Source organism: Tupaia chinensis, unplaced genomic scaffold (genome assembly GCF_000334495.1).
Source record: "Tupaia chinensis unplaced genomic scaffold, TupChi_1.0 Scaffold000313_1, whole genome shotgun sequence".
NCBI lineage: Eukaryota > Metazoa > Chordata > Mammalia > Scandentia > Tupaiidae > Tupaia > Tupaia belangeri.
Genome location: NW_006159806.1, coordinates 4,878,000 through 4,899,871, shown reverse-complemented (window position 1 = coordinate 4,899,871; position 21,872 = coordinate 4,878,000). Strand labels below are relative to the sequence as shown.

The window sequence follows — 21,872 nt, the reverse complement described above, 5'->3', positions numbered from 1 at the left end:
GTGATTTCTCACTTTCTGTCTCTCTGTTTCTCTGGTGAGCACATGTACCCTATAGCGAAAATCTCTCTAAAATCAATCAATCAATCTATCAATCAACGCTCCTTTGTTTAGAATGTAGGACAGAGCCTGACTTATGTAGAGACAGCACCTATATTTAATTGCTAGAGATTCCTTTAAAAGCTCTTTAGATCTTTGCAATATTTCTGGCTGAAAAGCTTATGAAACTCCCTGAAATGATAGTAGCACATAAAAAACAGAAGCTGATATTTACCACTTTTTAGTTAAAAAAAGAAGTGGCCATCTTTGATAGAATCAAAAATAATATGTGGCTACTGCCCTAAATGCTAAATGAAATTTTTTGTTGTTGTTGTTTTGTTTTCCAACTCAAAAACTCTTCACTGAAATATCTACCAGTTTGAAGCTGGTTAAATGTTTTGGAATTATGTGCTTTGGCCAATATGAAGACTGTTTTTTTATATTTGACAATTTCTCAAACAAAAAAATATTAGCTGATCATTTCCATCATGTAATTAGTGTAGTAGCTCCCTAGCCAGACTCACATTTTTAAGAACTAGATGCAGTTGCCAAATATTTTACATTCTTTTCCAAATTATTTATTTAATTTTATTAATTATTATTATTATTCTATTTTATATACTCAATCATTGTACATCACTACAGCTTATAAAATGAATTACCCAACATGCATACACTTCACATCAGTCCAGTTGAAGATACCAAAAGCATTATCATCAACAGACAGTCCTCCATTTCTGTGTTCCAAAATGTCTTCCCTCTCTATTGTTCTCCTTGATCCCTTTCCTCTCCCTCTCCCCATCTCCCATCCTTTTCCCACACTGTCTCCAGTAATTTGATCTAGGGCATGTTCAGTCACCAGAGAGAGAGAAAAAGAGAGAGAGAGAAAGAAGGCAAGCTGTCAGGTACAGGACTCAAACTGCAGTCACTCATGTGGGAGTACAGTGCCTCAACCACCATGCCATGTGCTGGCCCCAATAGTTTGCATTTTTTTTATTTGGTTCCATTCAATTAAATGAGATGTCCATTGGGGAAAACGCACAGAAGATGCTTACAAAAATTCAATTAATTCATGAGAACAATGCACCCTGGACTTGTATAACCCAACAATCTTGGATAATGATGGTATTTAAACAAAGAACAATGGGATAGAAACATGTTTGGGAGCTGAAATCAAGAAATGTTTTCAGCAGATAGAGGTAGAAATATGGAGTTCAGGAGACTGGGGCCCAGGAAATGTATTTGGGGGACCATCATCACATTTAAAGCCATGATGCTAGGAGGGTGAATGTAGACTACAAGAGGAAGAGGATCTAAGACTGCTTTCTCAGGAATTCGATGTTGAGAGGTAAAGAAAAAATAATAATAAAACCCAGAGCAAGGAAGATTAAGAAAAGAAAAAAAAAAAAAAAAAAACGAAAAACAAGGAATAGCCAGAGAGGTCAGAGGAAGCAAATAGAATGCCACTTCCTAGAAGCCAAGTTTTAAGAAAGTGTTCCAAGAAAGAGGAAGCAACTGAATGGACCAAATGTTCCTGAGAGATCAATAAAAAGAAGACTTGAAACCGGCCACTGTATTGCCAATGTGGTGACCATAGATGACCTTGATTTAAGCTCTTTTAGTGGAATACACTGTACTTAAGAACAGGGGGAGATAAAATGGAAGCCAGCAGTGTAGACATCTTTCAATGAGTTTTGCTGAAAATAAAACCAGAGAAATAGCATAGAACCAGGAGATTCAAGTCCAGTAAATTTTATTTTGTTTAAGACTAGAGATAGCATAGTATGTTAGTGGATTAATGGAAATGAAGTAGTTGAAATGGCAGATAGTATAATACAGGAGGGTGAAGAGATATCCTGAGTAATGTCATTCTAGAGGAAGAGGTAGGTGAGAGCTGATGGAATCCAGTATAACTGGGGAGAGCTATCCTTAGAAGCATAGGTAGTACTCTGGCATCACATGAAAGAAGGTATAATAGAGTTTCAGATGAAAGAAGATGAGATCATATGGGGAAAACTGTAGAAGTTTCTTCTGATTGCTTATGATTTTTACTGAAATAAGCATCAAGATCATTGTGCTCTTTGCTAATATGAAAATTGTTCTCTGAGTGAGAGAGAGAGAGAGAGCTGAGAGAGAGGACCAGGAAGCGGATATCCAAAATGTGAGGATAAAGAAAAACAGGCGAAAGAGGTACCATGAGATTAGAAGATGAAACTAACTAGAAAAGTACAATGCACTGCTGGGCAACACTAAGGACCCACTTGATAATTGCGGAGGCAAATATTAAGAAGACCAAACAGCATGCTGCTGTAATTTTCTTTAATTAGCAAAGAGTGTGTTTTAATTAAGATTAAAGATATTTTTTCTGGCCAGCCAGGTGGCTTGGTAGTTAAGGTGGCTAGATCCCACATGGCTAACAATGTAGTTCAAGTCCCGGATTTGGAAGCTTGCAAAACACCCTGTGTGTGTTTGTGCTTGCGTGCGCACACGTGTGTGCACCCAGTTTTGAGAGGAGAATCAACCAACCCAACCTCCCAGGGCATGAAGGTGCTTTCTCACTTTCCCTGTCTCTCTCTTTTTTTTTTCTTTTATCTTTTTGGTAGAAAACAGAGTTCAATAGGAAATATAGATTTTAGAAAAGTACACCCAAAAGAACTTTGGGCGGGCAGGCTGCTAGGTAGCAACTGCTTCTTTTTCTTTGTTTCTCTCTGGCAAGCACCCTATAACAACAAAATAAAAAATAATAATAACAAAAATATAAAAAGTTTTTTTTTTCAGGTGAATAGATTGAAAGTAAAAGGGATATGGCAGTTGAGAGTATACTTAAGCATATTTATAAGGTTGGAACATGGTAAAAAGCTGCTAGAAGAATAAAAATACTGAAGAAACGAGGAAGATAGAACTGGGAAAGGTGGTAGGGTATAAACTTTCTGCTACAACAGAATATCTGAGAGATTTTCCGAGTACAAAATAGTGGAGCAAGCCCCAGTCCAGCAAAAAGCAAGAGATTATAACGGGAAAGCATTCTTCTTGGGAAAAAAAAAAAATCTAATGTTTCCTTTACAGTTTAGATCTTCTAGTACAATGGTGTTCCATTTACAGTTGTGCCTAAGGTCACTAATGGCAATTTTTAAAATAACAAACTTTGTCATATCATAATGGCTTTCTGCAGCAAACAGAAATTGGTTCATATATGTTGATCAGAGTCAAGCTGTTAGTTTAAACTGTTAATATTTGGAAAAAAAATAAATGTATTTAAAAATTTAAAAATGTTTAATTATAATAGTAGGTTGCCCATGGGAATGGATTACAGAATGAAGGTCCTGTGTGGGAGGTGCCTCTCTCTTTCTCTCTCTCTCTATGTCTAGCATCTCTGTATCATGTAAAAACATGAAGTATGAATAAATAAATTGCAATTGTATTTTAGTGTCTGTGATACTTCCCTCTCAATTTCAGAAATATCTGATAGAGATCCATGGCTGGATTTAAAGATTGTTTTTATCAATTTTTTCAAAGGTAAGTCATTAAGAAACTGTTTACCTATTATTTTCACGTAGTATCTACTGACCACCCATATCAGCATAGTGCTCTGACACTATACACATAAATGAAATCTTAGAAGAATTCAAATGTAAGGTATCAAGACTAACTTCTTTAAAAAATAATTTTTTTATTTAAGTTTATTTATTTATTTACTTATTTTAATTTGCCCAGAAAGGAAGAGAGAGAGAGAGAGAGAAAGTGAGAAAGAAAGCTGCCAGGTCCAGGACTCAAACCACAAATGGCCATGTGGGAGTCCAGTGCCCTTAACTGGCAGTGACTTCACCTGCCAGCCCCTCAAGACTAGCTCTTATTGAGAGTAATAATAATACAAGGTTCTTCTCTTTTTGATTCTGTTATACAAGGCTTTTCTCTTTTTGATTCTGTTATTTAAATTTCACAATTTGGGGTCAGCTCTGTGGCACGATACTGGTACTCTCTTCAAAAGAACCTGGATCCCATAGGGTGATCAAAGATCAAATCTCCAGCCCAGTTGGCCTGAAAAATAATGAGCACTCATGCCAGTGTTCAGGATCTGACAGGCAAGACCACTGGAGGAAATGGGTTGTAATGTGACCTGACCTTTTAGAGAGTGTTCACATCTCTCTCTCCCTCCCTCTCACTCTCTTACTCACTTCACATGTGCATGCATGTGTTCTATCATGAATAATGAAAAGTTTCTCTCTCTTATATATATAATTTAAATCACAGTATAAAAGCAAAGAGAAAATTGTGAGATTAAATGAAGTCTTTAAAACAACTTAGTTACTTATTCTCAGGTCTCTGTTAGACTGGAATTTACCTTTGAAACTGACCAATGATAAGTATCTAAAAGTTTAAAAGAGATCATTTAGCCAATTTAGTCATGTAAATTTCAATTCATTCATGTTAAGTGCAATAGGAGCCGTAAACGCCCGGATTAATACCTTCAGATTACAACTGAGCATTAATATTCACATTAATACTTTCAGGTACTAACTAACAAGTACATTTTGGGCTACATAGTGATGTAGGAGTAATATAACACTTCCACATGGGAGGTCCAAGGTTCAATTCCTGAGGTCTCCCTATACTTTCCAGTCATGGGTCTGTGCTCTGATCGGAGCTGGCTAAGGCTGGGAATAAATTACAGAATGAAGACTCTGTTTTGGGGGGTGGCTCTCTCTGTCTCTATCTAGCATCTCTGTATCCTTTTCATGGAAAAAATAAGTAAAAATAAACTTTTAAAGAGACAGTTCTTAAATACTCATTAAAGTGGTATCTTTGCTAGGAAACAGTTACCCAAATTAGTTCTCTGTGACTTCAATCATGAAAACAACACAAAAAATATCTGCAATTAAAACAACCCTAACTGAGCCACAGTTTTGACTAATGCTCCACACAATATTGGTACAACAAAAAACTAATAGTCAGTAGGTGGCATCCTGGTTAAGGTGCTAGACTCCCATATGGCCAACTGTGGCTCAAGTCCTGGACCTGGAGGTTTGAAACTCACGCCAGGTGCATGTGTGTGCATGACCAAAATTCTAAGAGGAGAATGGAAGAGAATGGATTACAGCATGGCCATCCCTTCTGGGGAATAATTGTTCACTTTGTCTCTCTGTTTCTCTGGTGAACACATGTACACTATAGCAAAAATCTCTCTAAAAACAAACAAACAAAAACAAACAAAAAAAGCACAAAAAACTAATAATACCTGAACCTGTAACCTGAAAAAAAAAAAAAAAAAAGCCTAACACATTCTTTAGACTTAACTCTAAAGTCAGTAATCAATCAGTTTCATGGATAACACAAATTTTATACTATTTATACTTCATTCTTGAATTTTACATTTTAATTCCTCTCTTGGCTTATTCAATATAAAGGGAATAATAAACACAATTTAGGGGAAAAAAAAGCAATAAGCTATATATGGACATTATTTATATAACTGCAACATTACATGCCTGGTAATATATTTCAATATCTTAAGTCATAAGGATAACTTAGGTATACAATTTTTAGATCATTATTTTCCACTGAAAATTGTACTCAAAATTCAGTAGGTATCTCTCTGTTTCTCTTTTTTTCTGGTGAGTGCATGTGCACTCTGGTAGTTAAAAAAATTAAATTAAGTTAAAATAGGAAGGTTATGTAAGTGCAATAACAAAGAAAAGAATATGTAATGTTATAGCAAGTATATTTAGACTCTTCATGAGGACACTCCAGATTTTCAAACTGGGCCTAACAAATCACCAGTCGATCCATGACTACTAAATGTAGAAAGCCATCCTCGCTGTCTTCCACCATGTTGATTCTATCCTAATTAGGATGTCCCAAGCAACTGAAGATTTATATTTGCCTCAACCATTTATGAGCTCAAACAAAATATATCTAATATCACAGAGTTATATAAGCACAGAGACAAAGACAGCTAGTCAATTACGTTTCTGAAATATGTGGCAAAAGATTTGCAGTTAATCTACTAGAAAAGAAATCGTGAGATTTAAGCATGTCGAGTGATCATTTCCATTGTTTTTCTGCATGTTCTATTCAAGTCTATAGTATTAGCAGGAATATAGAGAAATCAGTACTCCAAATATTGGAGAAAGAATAAGTTTATTTAGATTTAAGATATTCTCTTGGGGCCAAATGATAGTGCAGTACTAAAATGCAACATTCTGAGAGGCTGACCCACATAAGAAAATTCTGGGCTTGCTTCTGGAGTCAGTCCATGATCCAGGGCTGGCTGAAGCCAGGAGTGGACCATGGCATTGAGACCATATTGGGGGTTCTGTCTCTCTGTCTCTCTTGCCCATGAAGAAAATTAACTTTATAAAGATTTTCTCTAAAGACTTTAGCATAGCAATTCTGTCTCTAAAAATTTATCCAAAGAAAATAATTACAGATGTGTGTTAAGATTTATCTATTTGCATATTCACTAAGACAATCAATATAAATACTCATGAAGAAGTATGAAGTCATTAAAAATGACATTATGGAAGAATGTATAATGGCATGGAAAAATGTTTACAAAATGATTTAAGTGGAAAAAAGCAGGTATTAAAACCATATGTAAGCTAATTCTAGTGCCAGCCCGAATGGATTAAGCTGCCTATAGCCTATCATTTCCACTGACTATGACTAAAAACTGAACATAATACAAAAAGCAAATACCTGAGGGCTTTGAAAAGTAAAAAACGGCAAGTGGATTGGGAACCAAAGTGAAAGTAGATAATGACCTACCAGGGTGAGGTTCACAAATTTTTATTTGCCTTTGTTTTCCTTTTTTCTTCTTTTTATTTTAGAGAGAGAGTTTCTTGCTATAGGGACCATGCACTTGCCAGAGAGATAGACAGAAAGTAAGAAATCACTCCCCTAGGGCTATGGGCATGCCACGATCCCTCCTCCTCTGTTCTCCTCTCAAGATCTTGGACACACACACACACACACACACACACACACGTTGGTGTGAGTTTTGAGGTCCAGGACTCAAACCACAGCTGATGTGGGAGTCCAGCAACGCAACCATTACATCATCTGTTTGTCTCCTTATTTGCTTTTTTCCCCCAGATCTGGCATGAAGGCAGGCTGAATCCTGCAACTGGAATAAGCAAAAATTCCAGGAGAAATTCCTCTTCTAGCCAGAGGGTTGGGAGGAAAACCTCTGTATCCTAGAGACTATGACCCCTCCTCACTTTTTCCCACTTGGCATGAATATCTATCACCACACAAAAAATTCATCTTTCTGGCTAAGGGGATAAGGGATAAAGCACCCTCTGTTAGATGAAGAGTGAGAAGGAATTACGTTTCTTCATTTTCTCTTTTCTCTTGTTGCTTCACTGCAAAATATCCCCAACAGTGTGGACTACATGACAGCATGGGAGGCTAAAATTCTGCAAAGACTCTATATCTTTCTGGCTAGAAAAATCAAGAAAAGGAATATCTGGGGAACCAGCAGTTAGCGTAATGGCTATGTCACTGGATTCCCACATAGTCGACCGAGGGTCGTGTCCTGGATCCAGTGGCTTAAAACTCACGCCGGGCACACGTGCGTATGTGCCCAAGATCCCGAGAGGAGAATGGAGGAGAAGGGATTGCGGCGTGACCATCCCCCCTAGGGGGGTGATTTCTCGCTTTCTGTCTGTCTCTCTCTGTCTGTCTGGCGAGCGCACGCGTCCTATAGCGGAAAAAAAAAAAAAAAAAAAAAAAAAAAAAAAAAAAAAAAAACCTCTCCAAAAGAAAAAAAGAACAGAAAAGAAAAGGGATATCTGAAAGCTGGAGAAAATGAGCGGGGGGAAAAACACGAAGAAAGCTAAAAAAAGGGGGGGAGGGGGAAATAACCTAAAATTCTTTGTATGAACTGACATAAATCTTGAGAATGGACCTAAAGAAGCGGAGCAGAGGTATCAGGAACTAAACTACTGGGTCAGCAGGTGGCATGGTGGTTAAGGTGTTGGATAGCCATATGGCCAGCCATGATTTAAGTCCCAGATCCAGTAGCTTGAAAACCATATCAGATACATGTGTGTGTGCACCCAAAATCCTAAAATAAGAATGTAGCAGGGTGGATTATGGTGTGGCCATATCCCTGTTGGGTGACTTCCCATTTTCCCTCTCTCTCTGTCCCTCTCCAGAGACAGCACACACCACACCCTATGGCAAAAACAAAAACAGAAACAAACAAAAAAACACGAAGTAAACTACCACATAAACCAATGCTCAAGTACCAGACTGATTCCCATTGTGATAGTATTAAGACCTAGGGCCTTTCAGGACCAGCAGTTGGCATAATGGCTATGTTGCTGGACTCCCATGTAGTTGACTGCAGTTCGAGTCCTAGATGTGGTGGCTTAAACTCACACTGGGCACATGTGCGTATGTGCCCAAGATTCTGAGAGGAGAATGGAGGAAAAGGGATTACAACGTGGCCATCCCCCCTGGGGGTTGATTTCTTGCCTTCTATCTCTCTGTCTTTCTGACGAGCACACACACCCTATAGTAAAACTTCTCTAAAAGTTAAAAAGAGAGAGAGAGAGAAAAGGCCTTTAAATGAGGTTATCTCAACCTTAATTTTCTTCCTTTGTCTTGTTTGCTCGTTTGTTTGCCCATGTGTTGTATTATGTCAGTTCCAAGTTCTTAGACTATTCAACCTCTAGATCATTAGCCAAATAACCTTTTTTTTTGAAAAATAAATTATCCAGTCTGTGGTATTCTGTTTATAGCAGCAAAAACAGACTAGGATGCTTACTTGAACTGATAATAGGCAGGTACAAAAATGTCTATAGCTGACATCATACTTAATTGTAAAAGACTACATGTTTTCCTCCTTATAAAGGAACAGGTAAGGATAGTTACTCTCACTTCTATTCAATATTGTACTTGAAATCTTAGCCAATGCTATAAACCATGAAAAAAATAATAATTAAAATGTCTCTATTAATAGATGATATGGTTGCCTACATAAAAGAAAATCTCTGTGTTGGAATCTACAACACAGCTCCTAGAACTAATAAATGAACTTAGCAAAATCACAGAATATAAGGTCAATATGCAATCATTGAATGTATCTCTTTTCTTTTCAATAAACAACCAGATAATAAAATTTATTGCACTGTACTAGCTGTTTCACCAAAGATGATATACAGATGGCAAATAAGCACATGAAAAAATGTTCAACATCATTAGCCATTTGAGAAATGCAAATTAAAAACACAATGAGATGCCACTACACATCAATAAAAAATGGCTAAAATGAAAATATTGACGTTAAATATATATCAAAGATAGATAATAAAATGCACAAGAGAAGATATTGGTAAGAATGAGGAAGAATAAGGAGAAACTTCATCACTCATATTTCTGGTGAAGACATAAGATGGTGCAGCCACTCTGGAAAATAGTTTGACAGCTTCTTCTAAAGCTTAAATTTCTATTATTACATAACCCAGGAATTTTTTCTCCTAGATATATATGCCAGAGAAATGAAAACATATTATTGTACAAAAACCTGTGCATAAAGGCTTATAGTAGCTTTATTTATAATAGCCCAAAACTAAAAACAAACCAAATGTCCTTCAATGGGTGAATGGCTAAACCAACTGTGGTACATCCATACCATAAAATACTATGCAGTAATAAAAAAGAACAAACTACTGATATGTGTGACAACAATGATGACTCTCCAGAGACTCATTCTGATTTAAAAAAGTAAGTCACATATGAATGATTCCATTTATATAATCTTGAAATGACAAAATCATAGCAATAGTGGTTAACTGATGGTTTCTAAGAGACAGGATAGGGCAGAGAGAGAAAGTAAGTGTGGCTATAACAGGATTACATGAAGGATCCTTGTGGTGATTAAAAAAGTTGGCCATTTTTATATTTATATCCTGGCTGTGATATTGTACTACAATCTTTTGTTTTGTTTTGTTGTGGGGTTTTTTTGTGGTTGAGAGAGATTTTTGCTATAGGCCATGTGCACTCACCAGAGACACAAAGAGAAACAGAGACAGAAAGAGATAAATCATCCCCCTGGGGCATGACTACACCACAATCCCTTCTCCAGTCTCCTCTGGGGATTTGGCACACATGCACACACGCCCAGTGTGAATTGTAATCTGCCAGGTCCAGGACTTGAACTGCGGTTGATTACGTGGGAGTCTAGCGACATAACCATATGTCATTAACTGGTCTCACTACTGTTTTGCAAAACATTACCGTGAGAAAAATGGACAAAACCTACACAGGATCTCTCTGTATTTCTTACAAGTGATGTGAATCTATAATTATCTCAATAAAAGTGCCAGTTATATATAAAAAGTTTAATAAAAAGGATTTTTCAAAGTACTATTTACAATAGAACTAATAAAAATAAGATACTTAGGTATGTATCAAACAAAATATGTACATGAGCTAATGGTGAACTGATGAAAGAAATTTAAAACTCTAAATAAATAGATATATTATGTTCATGGATTGGTAAATACCATGAAGTTGTGAATTTTCCTCAACTTGTTCCATGGATTCAAAGAAATCCCACTGAAAAATCTCAGTAAGACTGTACATTGATATTAACAATATTATTCCTAGATTTAAACAGAAAAGTAATCAAAATAGCTTAAACAAATTCTCAAAATAACAAAGTCGATGGATTCACAGTACCTGCTTTCAAAACTTATTATAAAGTGTTGTATTTGTGCACTGACAGACATATCATTAGAACAAAATAGAAACTCAAACAATAGACCCACAAACTGATCAGCAGATTTTGACAAAGTTATAAAGGCAAGTCAATAAAAAAAGGATAAACTTTCTCAAAAAATCATGCTGAACAATTGTACATTCTGTACCAAAACATAACAAAAATCATTGACATAAATATAAAACCTAAAGCTATCAAATTAGGACACATAAGAAAAAAATCTTTGTGACCTTGTGTTAGACAAAAAGTTTATAGACATAGCATCAAAAAAGCCTTTTTTCTGCAAAAGAAAAAAAAAACTGATAAATTGGACATCAACAAAACGAAAAAAATTTTGTTCTCCAAAAGACACTACTAATAAAAATGAAAAGAAAAGCAACAAACAAACAAAAAAAAAGTCTTAAAATCACAGTTTGGACCAAAAAAGCTTTTATTTGACATACATAATGTCTTTCGAAGCCTACCAATATTTTTTTTTAAATAGGCAAAAGATTCACACAGATACTTCCCAAAGAAGATATATATGATAAAAACACATCACAAGAAAAGATATTTAACATCATTACCCAGGAAGAAAACACAAATGATAATTAAAACTACAATGAGATACCACTACATACCTAATTTTTTTATTAGGTTTTTGCCAGAGGGCATGTGTGGAGAGGGACATAAAGAAGGAAAGTAAGAGATCATCCCAAGGGGGGATGGCCACATCACAATGCCTTCTCCTCCATTCTTCTCTTAGGATTTTTGGGTACACATGCACTGGCTAATTTTCTTTTTCTCTCCTTTATTTAAAAAAGAGATTTTTTGCTATAGGATGCATGTACTCACCAGAGAGACAGAGAGACAGAAAGCTAGAAATCACTCCTCAGAGGGGATGGTCATGCCATGGTCCCTTCTCCTCTAGTCTTCTCTTGGGATTTTAGACATACGAACACATGAACCCAATGTGAGTTTCAAGTCTCTAGGTCCAGGACTCGAACCACAGTCAGCCATGTGGGAATCCAGTGCCTCAACTATCATGCCACCTGCTGGCCCCTACACAACTATTAAAATAGCTGAAATAGAAGAAAAACTGACGCCACATCAAAGAGGATACATTATGTGAATTCCAGAGTGTGGAACTCTCACACATTGCTGGTGATGATGAAATGTGTATATCCCTTCTAGAAAAATATTACATATACTCATCACTTGACCAAGCAAACACATGCCAGGGTACACACACAATTAAAATGAAAGCTGACATTTGTACAAAAACTTGTTTGCAAAGGTTTACAGCATCTTTTTCATAACTACCTTAAACTGGAAAAAAATTTAAATGTACTTCAGTTTGTGAACAGAACAAACTGTGGTACAATTCCATACAATACTATTCACCAATAAAATGGAACAAATTATTGATAAATACAAAAACGTGGGTGAATCTGCAATGTACAAAAGAACTTCAAAACGTTTTCAGAAAAATGAAATTAAAGTAAGGGTTTATTTCAGTGCAAAGTAATTTTGAAATCCATGCACAGTTTTTTACATCTTACATGAATTTTCTGATGATCTCTCTCATAAACTAAGTGAAAAAAATACCAGACTCAAAGATATACCACAAGCCTTCTATATTTTTCTAAAAATGACAAACAATATAGATACACTGGGGAAAACATAGAAAAGATATTGAATGTTGAAGCAGGGAGATTAATGTCTCTGTATTGACTGACATGCATGGCATTCCCTTTTGAAAAAACAATGTAATACACTGTAAAGTTATATGTAATCCAATGTAATATAAAGAAGATAATGATGATAATAAAAAATAAAAAAATAAAAATAAATAAATAAAATATATAGATACAGAGAAAAACTATTTTGATTGACAAGATTCAGGGGAAGGTTTAACTATAAAGAGGCAACACAATCAAATAAGTTTTAGGTGACTGTGGGCATGGTTATACAAGTCTATAAATCTGTCACAACTCCTTGAACTATACACCAAAAGAGTGAATTTGGATACATGTGAATTTACAAAACAAATGTGTGTGGGTGTGTGTAGAGAGAGAGAGAGAACTTTTCTTTAAGTACATACATGACTAAATAAGTAAATAACAAAATATTAACACTGGTATCTGTAATTAAAAATAATTTTTATAAAGAATAAAATGTGTTCTGAAATCTGAGTATATGTACACACACATACACACATATATGTATATACACATATACTGTACCTGACTCTCTGTTTCTGTATATGTAGAGTTTCAAAATAAATATCATCTTGAAGCCCTAAAATGCTATGAATGCAAGGAAAATGAGAGAGAATTAAGATGGAATACATTTTTCCCCCTATGATTTCCTGAACTGTATGCATTTTTTGCAATGACTATGCATTACTTTTGAAAATTAAAAGTTTAAATTATAACATAGCCTCAATGGTCTAAACATAAGCCAATAGTAAGGGGCTAGAGTGTTTTTGGACTTGCAGGAATTCCAAGTTTCCATCCCATATCTGGCTGCACTGCACGATGGATCTGCTCAGGGCTCTTGCTTTCAGGGAGAACTCAGGGCTCCTTCCCCTGCAGGTGAGCAATGGGCCCTTTAACTGTTAAGCCACAGGCAGCACAAAGCAAAGCTATGCTGGTACAGAATCTAAGCAGTAAGATTTTTCCAAGCATGCTTGGATCACAGGAACATATGATTCGATGTGGAAAATTGTTCTATTGTTCAGGCTTCCACAGAAACATGTGACACTTCAGGGAAACAGAAAGAAACAAATGAAAACCCTCAAGAGTAGTTACCAATTTTGCTAAATGTTATACCAGACATGGGGGGATGGCCGGGATGGGAATGGGAAAAGAAGTGACCTCAACCAGTGGTCAGATGACTTTCTGTAATTTCAATAACACTTGCAACTAAGAGAGGGAATGAGTGATTAGATCATCAACAATTTCCCCCATTCTGGCAAAACCAGGCCCCTATTTTATGTCTGATCCAAAAGAAACGCCTGCAAAGAAGGTGAAGAGGATTCCATGCAAAGTATAATTCTCACAACCCTTCCTTCAGGATAGGAAAAAAACATTATTATTCTCTTAAGTACATGTGCACATTTTAGAGTCAAGTTTGAGTCATCTGAAGAAAAATTTTCAGTTGCACCTTTTTGTATAATATCCCCCAAAATAAAAACAAAACCAAAAATACCCCACCTAATTTTGTTCACTGAGTACTGGACGAACTGTTGGCCTTCACAAAACACTCTGTGGTTTTGACTGGCAAAATTGAGTACCATAGTTACATAATGACATACAGAATATTTTTCTCAAGATATTTTATTTCCTCTTTTAAAATTAAGCCATGAACTTGGGTCAGGAATATATTTTATAAGTATGTAAGCAAATATAGGAGAAATTGAAATTCAGAGTTTAGTATTGTTAAGCTGCTTATTCTGCCTCCTTAACATTTTTTCAAATGTCAAAAATTCTCAGCAAGTCTAAATGCCAAAAATGCATCCTCTAGTATACTTGACCGTTTCCTGCTCTTTGAACACCCCAAGTTTTCCCACATCTGAGTCCTTATTTATCCTGCTCCCTCTGTGGTTTTCTTACATTCTCTTGCAATACAGATTTAGATAATAACAACAATCAAAAAATTACCTGGATTATATTACCTTAAGCTTCTACAAAAATGCCTTCACTCAGCCAAAATATAAAACCATTCCTTTGGCTTTCATAACATGATATGAGAAACATCAATTATAAGAATATTTCTATGTATGTTGTTAAAAAGCAATAAAAAATATCATCTACTATGCTACCTGGTGTCCTTTATCTGAGGATCTGAGTGATTGATAACCTCAAAAATTCAGAGCCTGGAGAGAACTATTTTTCCCTGATAAATTTCTGCTTCCTTTATTCCAACACTAGGGACAAAGAACACCAATGTGTGTTTTTTTCTACCTTGGCTGCGTTAAAGATCATCTAAATTGGTTTTTCAAAAGCAGCAACTAACCAATCTCTGGTGCCTGATACATGGTTTTCTCTTCTATTTTCAAGTTGTAATTTTTCACATGTTTTTTCATTATGTCACAGTGAAAGTCACCTTAAATACATTTTGAAAGTAGGCAGAATTAATACAGTAAGGTTGGGTCCTAAAGCTATTCCATTTTAAATTACAAAACAAAAACAGTGCGGTCCAGAGCAGCATTTATCAAATGAGAATGTGTATAGGAACCACCCGAAGATCTTATTAAATGCTGATTCTGGCCCAGCCGTGGTGACACATTGATTGCACAACCACTTGGGAGGCTGTAGGTCACATGGGATATCCTGGTTCCGTCCCCAAGCCAATCAGATCAGGCCATGCACAGCTGCACATGCCTAGAATCCTACTAATTGGGAGCCAAGAGGATCGTGCCACAGCAAGACAGTAAAACACCTCTCTGTGTCTCTCTCTTCTTGTAAACAAAAACAAATGCACATTCTGATTGAGAAGGTCTGGAGTAGAGCCGCAGATGTCACATTTCTACTGGCTCCCAGAGAAAAGTTGGTCCTACAGTTCCATAGCCCACAGTGGGCAGGGTCTCAACAGCAGTTGAGGTGTATGAATGAAAACATCACAAGCAGAATGAGTTTGACTTACCTCTAAGAAACATTAACTCTCAAAATGGTAAGTACCATGAACTAGGGCAAATGGGACAGCCTGATCTCTTTCCATCTTTAAACATCAACAAGTCTTAAATATAATATCAATATTAGTTTATAATAATAAATATCCGGTTCATTATTTCCAAGGAATTTGATTCTAACTAATTTCTTAGAAAGTCTACCATACACATCTGAATAAGTTCTGATTGATATATTGTTTTTAATTTTTAAAAAATTTTATTTAATATTATCTCTTTACTTATTTAATTTTTTTAATTGGAGCTGATAGAGACAGACAGAGAGAGAGAGAGAGAGAGGGAAATTGAGAAAGCAAGTCATCAAGTCCAGGACTCGAATCACAGTGGGCCATGTGAGAGTCCAGCGCCTTAACCACCACACCACCTACTGGCCCTCTGGTTGATATATTTTTTAAGTTCTTACTATTTTGAGAATTTGGGAGAACTCAAGATAACTCTTTGAAAATTTGGAAAAAATATCATTTATTCAAAGATTTACTACATACCTATTATACTTTATGTGCTATTTTGAGACTTCAAAATACAGTTGCCAGGGACCAGTAAGTGATATGGTGGTTAAGGGACTGGGCACTTCCATGTGGTCGACCATGGTTTGAGTCCCAGACATGGTGGCTTACTTTCTCACTTTCCCTCTCTCTCTGGTTAAATTAAAATATATGAATGAATGAATAAAATTAAACAAACAATTCTTAAAAACAATACAGTTGCTTTTTTCTTTTAATTTGTTTATACTGGCTTTATTCTCATTTTTATTTGTTTTTTGTCTTTGAGTTACTTACTATATGACTTGGCAAATTCTAACTGAGTTATGAATAAGTGAATAAATTTGCATCATTTCTTAAAGAATTATTTATTTAATTTTATTTATTAATAGTATTATTAGTTTTTATTTGATATAGGGCACATGAACTCACCAGAGACACAGAGAGATGGAAAGTGAGAAAGTAAGCCAGCAGGTCCAGGAATCAGCTATGTGGGGGTCCAGTGCCTTAACCACCATACCTTAACCTGCCAGCCCCAAATCTGCATCATTTTAAGAATATCAACTACTGTGATGTTGGCCAAGGAAATATATAAGCATCAATTTGCTTAAGTTTCCTTTCTTTCCAGCTTATTTCCAACTAAGAGTATTGTTTTCCTGGCCTGCCATGGAACATAAAGATAGTTTCTGAAAAAAAAACCTAATTTTTCCCATGCTGTTCAGTCTCTATAGATTCCTGTTTGCTCACTGTTACATGTGTGCATGTCCCCTCTGCATAGTTTCATGGCTGAAGTAGGCAAAAATGTATATTTTGGCTAAAGCTAAAAATAACTATTGATAGTTATCTAAGATACATGAAGTCATAGCTGAACCACTGTATTTATTTCATGTAAGTTTAAAAATGGCTACTATTTTTTCTAGGTCAAAGGCTCTAAAGCTCAGTTTCTATTGTTGATATAACTGATTACCACATATTTAGTGGCTTAAAGTTTAACAGAGCAAATACGAAAGTTTATTACTTTACAATTCTGAAGGTCAAAAATCTATACCAGGTCTTGCTGGGCTAAAAATCAAGATGTTAGCAAAGCTGTGGTCCTTATGAACCTTCAGGAGAAAATCCATTTCCTTGCTGTTTCCTTGTCTGGAAAACTTCTAGACACCTCCCACATGCTCCGACTCGTGGTCCTCTCCTCCATCTTCAAAGCTAGCAATGTTGCATGTCTATACGATTTTCTTCCAGTCACATCTTCTAACTGACCCTTGTTTCCCTACTAAGAACCTTATGTTTACATTGGACCCAAGAAGGTGATCCAGAATATTCTTCCTTTTTCTTGTGTGTGTGCATGCATATGCATGAGAGAGCATATGCACTGCACTCACCAGAGACAGAGACAGAGAGAAAGAGAAAAAGGAAAAAGTATTTCCTATGGGAATGTTGTGTCATAATCCCTTCTCTTCCACCTCTCCCTCCTTTCAGGATTTTGGGAAGGCATGCACACGGATCTGAACACATAGGCACCCATGTGGGATCCGGCTGCCTTAACCGCTAAGCCATGGAGCCCATCCAACTCTTCCTATTTTAAGGTCAGCTGATTAGCAACCTTCTTTCCATTTGCAACCTTCACTCCCCTTTGACATGTAAACTAACGACAGGTTCCAGGCATTAAGATGTGGACCTCTTTAGAGGCCCATTATTTTGCCCGCCATACAAGACAGTGTTGTTTCCATTTACTAATTTCAATGTTTTTCCAAAACCTCTTTAGCTCTTTAACAGTTTTTTAATGCTGAGAAAATAAGTTTTGGGGGAAATAAAAGTATAAAGTTACTGGTAACAGCAATCTGCGGTTTTTCACAATGAGTTCTGAATGTATTGGAATGACCCTCATATCCAGAGAGAGATGTGAATAGAGCCTAATGGCTACTACCATATAACCATCTGTTCCTCAGTAAATGTGGTCTGAGATTCCCAACTCACATTCTGGTAAACTGATGCTACAGAATGTACGATCCAACGGTGGCCATCAAGGTAAACACCCTGGCTCTCCTCAATCCAAGGTGGCAAGAAAAGACCCTTCTCATTAAAATTTGGAGAAGTTAAACCCTCTTCTGAAATGTTCCAATAAACTCAGAATCATTAACATTGTGTAAGTCATTAGCTAATAAAGTTTTGTTTTTTAACATAAAAAGCAAAAAGTTAGGGGCCAGTCAGGTAGCATAGTGGTTAAAGAGTCTAGATCCCACATCGTTGACAGCATGGTTCAAATCCCAGACCTGATAGGCTTGAAAAACACATTGGGCATGTATGCATATGTGCCCAAAGTCCTGAGAAGAAAATGTAGGAAAAGGGATTGTGGCTGGTAATCCCCCCCCAAGGGGGAAGGTGTGATTTCTCACTTCTCTCTACCCCTCCAGCAAGAACACATATTCTGTAGCAAGTTAAGAAAAAAAAAAAGTAAAAAATAAATGGCTAAATTATAGTAGACTAATCATTTCAAGTCATTACTGAGAATTGACAGATTGGTTGTTTTAACAGCTGTATAGTGCTTAAATTCTGAGGGCTCTAAAATTCTAATAATAAAAATAATAATACTTTGCTTGAGTGTTTAATATGAATATATTTTGGACATGGCTTCTACAGGAATTCTTCATTATTAATAATTCTTTCTTTTGGTACATATATATATATTTGTTTGTTTGTTTTTGTTTTTTTTTAGGGAGATTTTTGCCATAAGGTATGTGTGCTTACCAGAGAGACAGACAGGAAACAGAAAGTAAAAAATCAATCCCAGGGGTGATTGCCACACCACAGTCCCTTCTCCTCCAATCCCTTCTCAAGATTTTTGGGATGCATGCACACGTACCTGGAGTGAGTTTTAAGCTAGGAGGTCTGGGACTTGAATCATGTTCAGCTATGTGGGCATCCATCAACATAACCATTATGCTATCTGCAACATATCCATTATGGTCTCATGGATAATTCTATTTTTTTTTGGGGGGGGGGGGGAGGTTTTTGCTATAGGGCACATGTGCTTGCCAGAGATAGAGAGAGACAGACAGAAAGCAAGAAATAACTCCCTGGGGGGATGGCCACGCCACAATCCCTTCTCTTCCATTCTCCTCTTGGGATCTTGGGCACGCACACATACACGCCTAGCGTGAGTTTAAACCACTGGGTCCAAGACTCGAACCACTGTTGACTATGTGGGAGTCCAGTGACATAGACATTACGCCAAAGGCTGGTCCCTCATAAATAATTCTTATATTTTGGTCAGAAAGCCACACAAAAATAAGAAGTTGGAATGACTAATGAAAGGTTTTATACAAACTGAATCTAAATATAAAACAAAGTAAAAGTCTTCAATTTGAATTTATTGTCTAAATTCTGGGATAAAAAAATGCATATTTATGGTGATTAGTATGATTTAGGATAAACAAATCCAGTCATCAAATACAAACATGTAAACTGCAGAACAACATCTGAGACTTGACTAGTTTCATGTCACACAGAGGTTATGAGAGGTATATTGTTTCTTGTGAGGCTTACTTTTGAACACCCAGGAAACAATACCAATGTGAGAAGCAGTCATCTCAGGTTAACCAACCGCCTCAGTTTCTATCCTTCTCACCTGTTGACCCCGTCCCCTGCTCCCCCCAAGTAGCATCTCGTCCAAGGGTGCCACTGAGAGCTGTTTATATGCCTATCGCTCTGCCAGTCTTCATCAGTACTTTAGTTCAGCACTGCTTGGCCACATCCACGTGAGCCAGCTCAAAGTGAGATCTGACCTAGGAAGGGATAAGGCAGTGAACCAAAAGGAGTTTTGCTCATGTAATCCCTAAAAGAATTCTGAAAACCTACGCACATATTACATACCATCTAAACATCTTTTTTTTTTTCTTTTTTTTTGGAGAGGTTTTTGCTATAGCGCACGTGCGCCGGCCAAAAAGACAGAGAGAGACAAAGAGACAGAAAGCGAGAAATGCTCCCCCGGGGACAATGGCCACACCGCACTCCCTTCTCCTCCATTCCCCTCTCAGGATCATGGGCATGCATGCACATGCACCCAGCGTGAGTTTAAGCCACCGGATCCAGGACTTGAACGGTGGTCGACTACATGGGAGTCCAGTGACATAGCCATTACACCAACTGCTAGTCCCCCATCTAAACATCTCTAACATACATTTAAAATATTTGAAAAGGAGGACATGTTCTGACCCTGGGTGACTGGTACACTGGTTTTATACACACATTGTAGCAGAACCTCGAGACTGCAGACTGGGGAGCTCAATCTATAGAAAACGTCTTCTACGTAATATTACATAATTGGTAAAGTCAATCCTCATTGACAAGCCAATCAGCCCAATAAGACTTTCTGTCAAAACAACTCCAGCTTCATTTTTCTATCAAATATGAAGCTAGACCTGGTGACAGCTATCTGTCTTCCCAGTGCTGAAAGAACACACAGCACAGAGCTTGATCATGTGCTCTTCACGGGGCCAAATGGGGAGGAAGCAAGATTTGTAGGCAGCACATGTGTTCAGAGGCAGATTAGTTTCAAGAAAAGAGGTGAAAGTTGAGAATTTGAAACCCTTGCAACACTATATCCTGTAAAGTCTTGTGGGCCTAAGGGTAAGTGCAGTTTGTAGAGTGCTAGAAAAAAAAAATGAAATTCTTCTCTGAAAATACCTAATATAGTACAAATAATAGTATTTCTAAAGCAAAAACTTCTGACTGCCTTAGTTTGAGATATCTGAAACCTTTGGAAATATCTTAAAACAGGTATCCAGTTCTCTTCATCAACAAGTGTATAACCTTAATGGTGTAGCCCACCTTGTATATTATCTTGGACAGATAGTTCCAGGGCTGGGAAAGTGGTGCAAACGTGTTTGCTGAGGTCTTTAGAATTTCATTGCTTCCATTTTAACCCTTTGCCCATACTTGTGTGTGTGTGTGTGTGACCCATTTTAGTCATCCTTCACCCTGAAATCCCTAAATCCATGCCTTGTCACTACTGGGCCTTATGTCTGTGTTCTGATTCTCCATAGTGGTGTTTTCATGCCTGGAGTATATAGATAGCTTTAAATACTAATAATAACACCTGCCAAGACTATATCATAGTATGCCAATAGAGGACCTGCTTATGCAAACTACTGCAAAGTTTTTACATGACTGTACGGTCACATTGGAAATGCATCTTGAAAATCTCTCTCCCTTAACATTTCTGGGGAAACAGTTGAAAGCAAATTACTGGCGATAGGCAAAAAACAGATGCCAAGAAGACAACTTTATTAAATGCTCTCTCTCTCTCCTATGAGGAGGACTTGGGTCCAATCTACCAGCCAATATCATTTCTTCAGTTGCTTCAAGTTTATCCCACGGTGGATGCTCTAAAAAGCACCTTTAAGTCCAAAGCCACTCATGATCAAGGTCATCCGATGCTTTTGTTAGTCGAAGAATCTTCCCGTGTAACCTCCTAGAAGTAGGTCTGTGTTCCCCTCCAACGCCCACCACCTGGCAGCACCCCATCTCCATTCGTCCCCAGCTCCCAGGTAAAGGTGCGTGTTTCAGAAGGTGCTGCAGCAGAGGCAGCCCGGCCTTTCGACGCACTCACTGCGAATGAGGCGAGGAGACAAGTGGGGATGTTGGGGGCGCGCGCGCGCAGGTGCCAGCTCATCCGCAAACGCACAGGGCACGGGGTGCGAGGCTGACAGGGGGAGGGGAGAGGACTGCCTTACCAGATCAATGAATGTCAGGAATTTCCAGCTGCCGCCGTAGGTCTGATGCGAGGGCATTTCGATGGCCTTGTAGTTGCACAGGATAGAGCAGTAGGACAGCAGGATCGCCACCCGTAGCACCTGACAGGGGACAAGCGCCATGTTCGCGAGGAGGCCTGGGCTGGCTGGGCCGCGAGGAGGCTGGGGGGGAGGCGCCGGGCGCGAGGGCGGGCACCGTGGGAACC

General features: G+C 37.5%; 1 protein-coding gene across 2 annotated transcripts in view; it reads right to left on the bottom strand.

Annotated features, from left to right (window-relative positions):
• Positions 1-21,866, bottom strand: part of AIG1 (androgen induced 1) — a 292,635-nt gene extending 270,769 nt beyond the window's left edge. The window contains exons 1-2 of one of the 2 annotated variants that reach the window (XM_027772905.1): positions 21,649-21,866; positions 21,177-21,523 (exon numbers count right to left, since the gene is read on the bottom strand). In XM_027772905.1, coding sequence (XP_027628706.1) covers positions 21,521-21,523; positions 21,649-21,789 — 144 coding nt within the window. In that variant the 5' untranslated portion in view covers positions 21,790-21,866 and the 3' untranslated portion in view covers positions 21,177-21,520. Of the gene's footprint in view, positions 1-21,176; positions 21,524-21,648 lie in introns of those variants that run through there. The other variant, XM_014588842.2, reaches the window with a different exon arrangement.
• Positions 21,867-21,872: the final 6 nt, after the last annotated feature.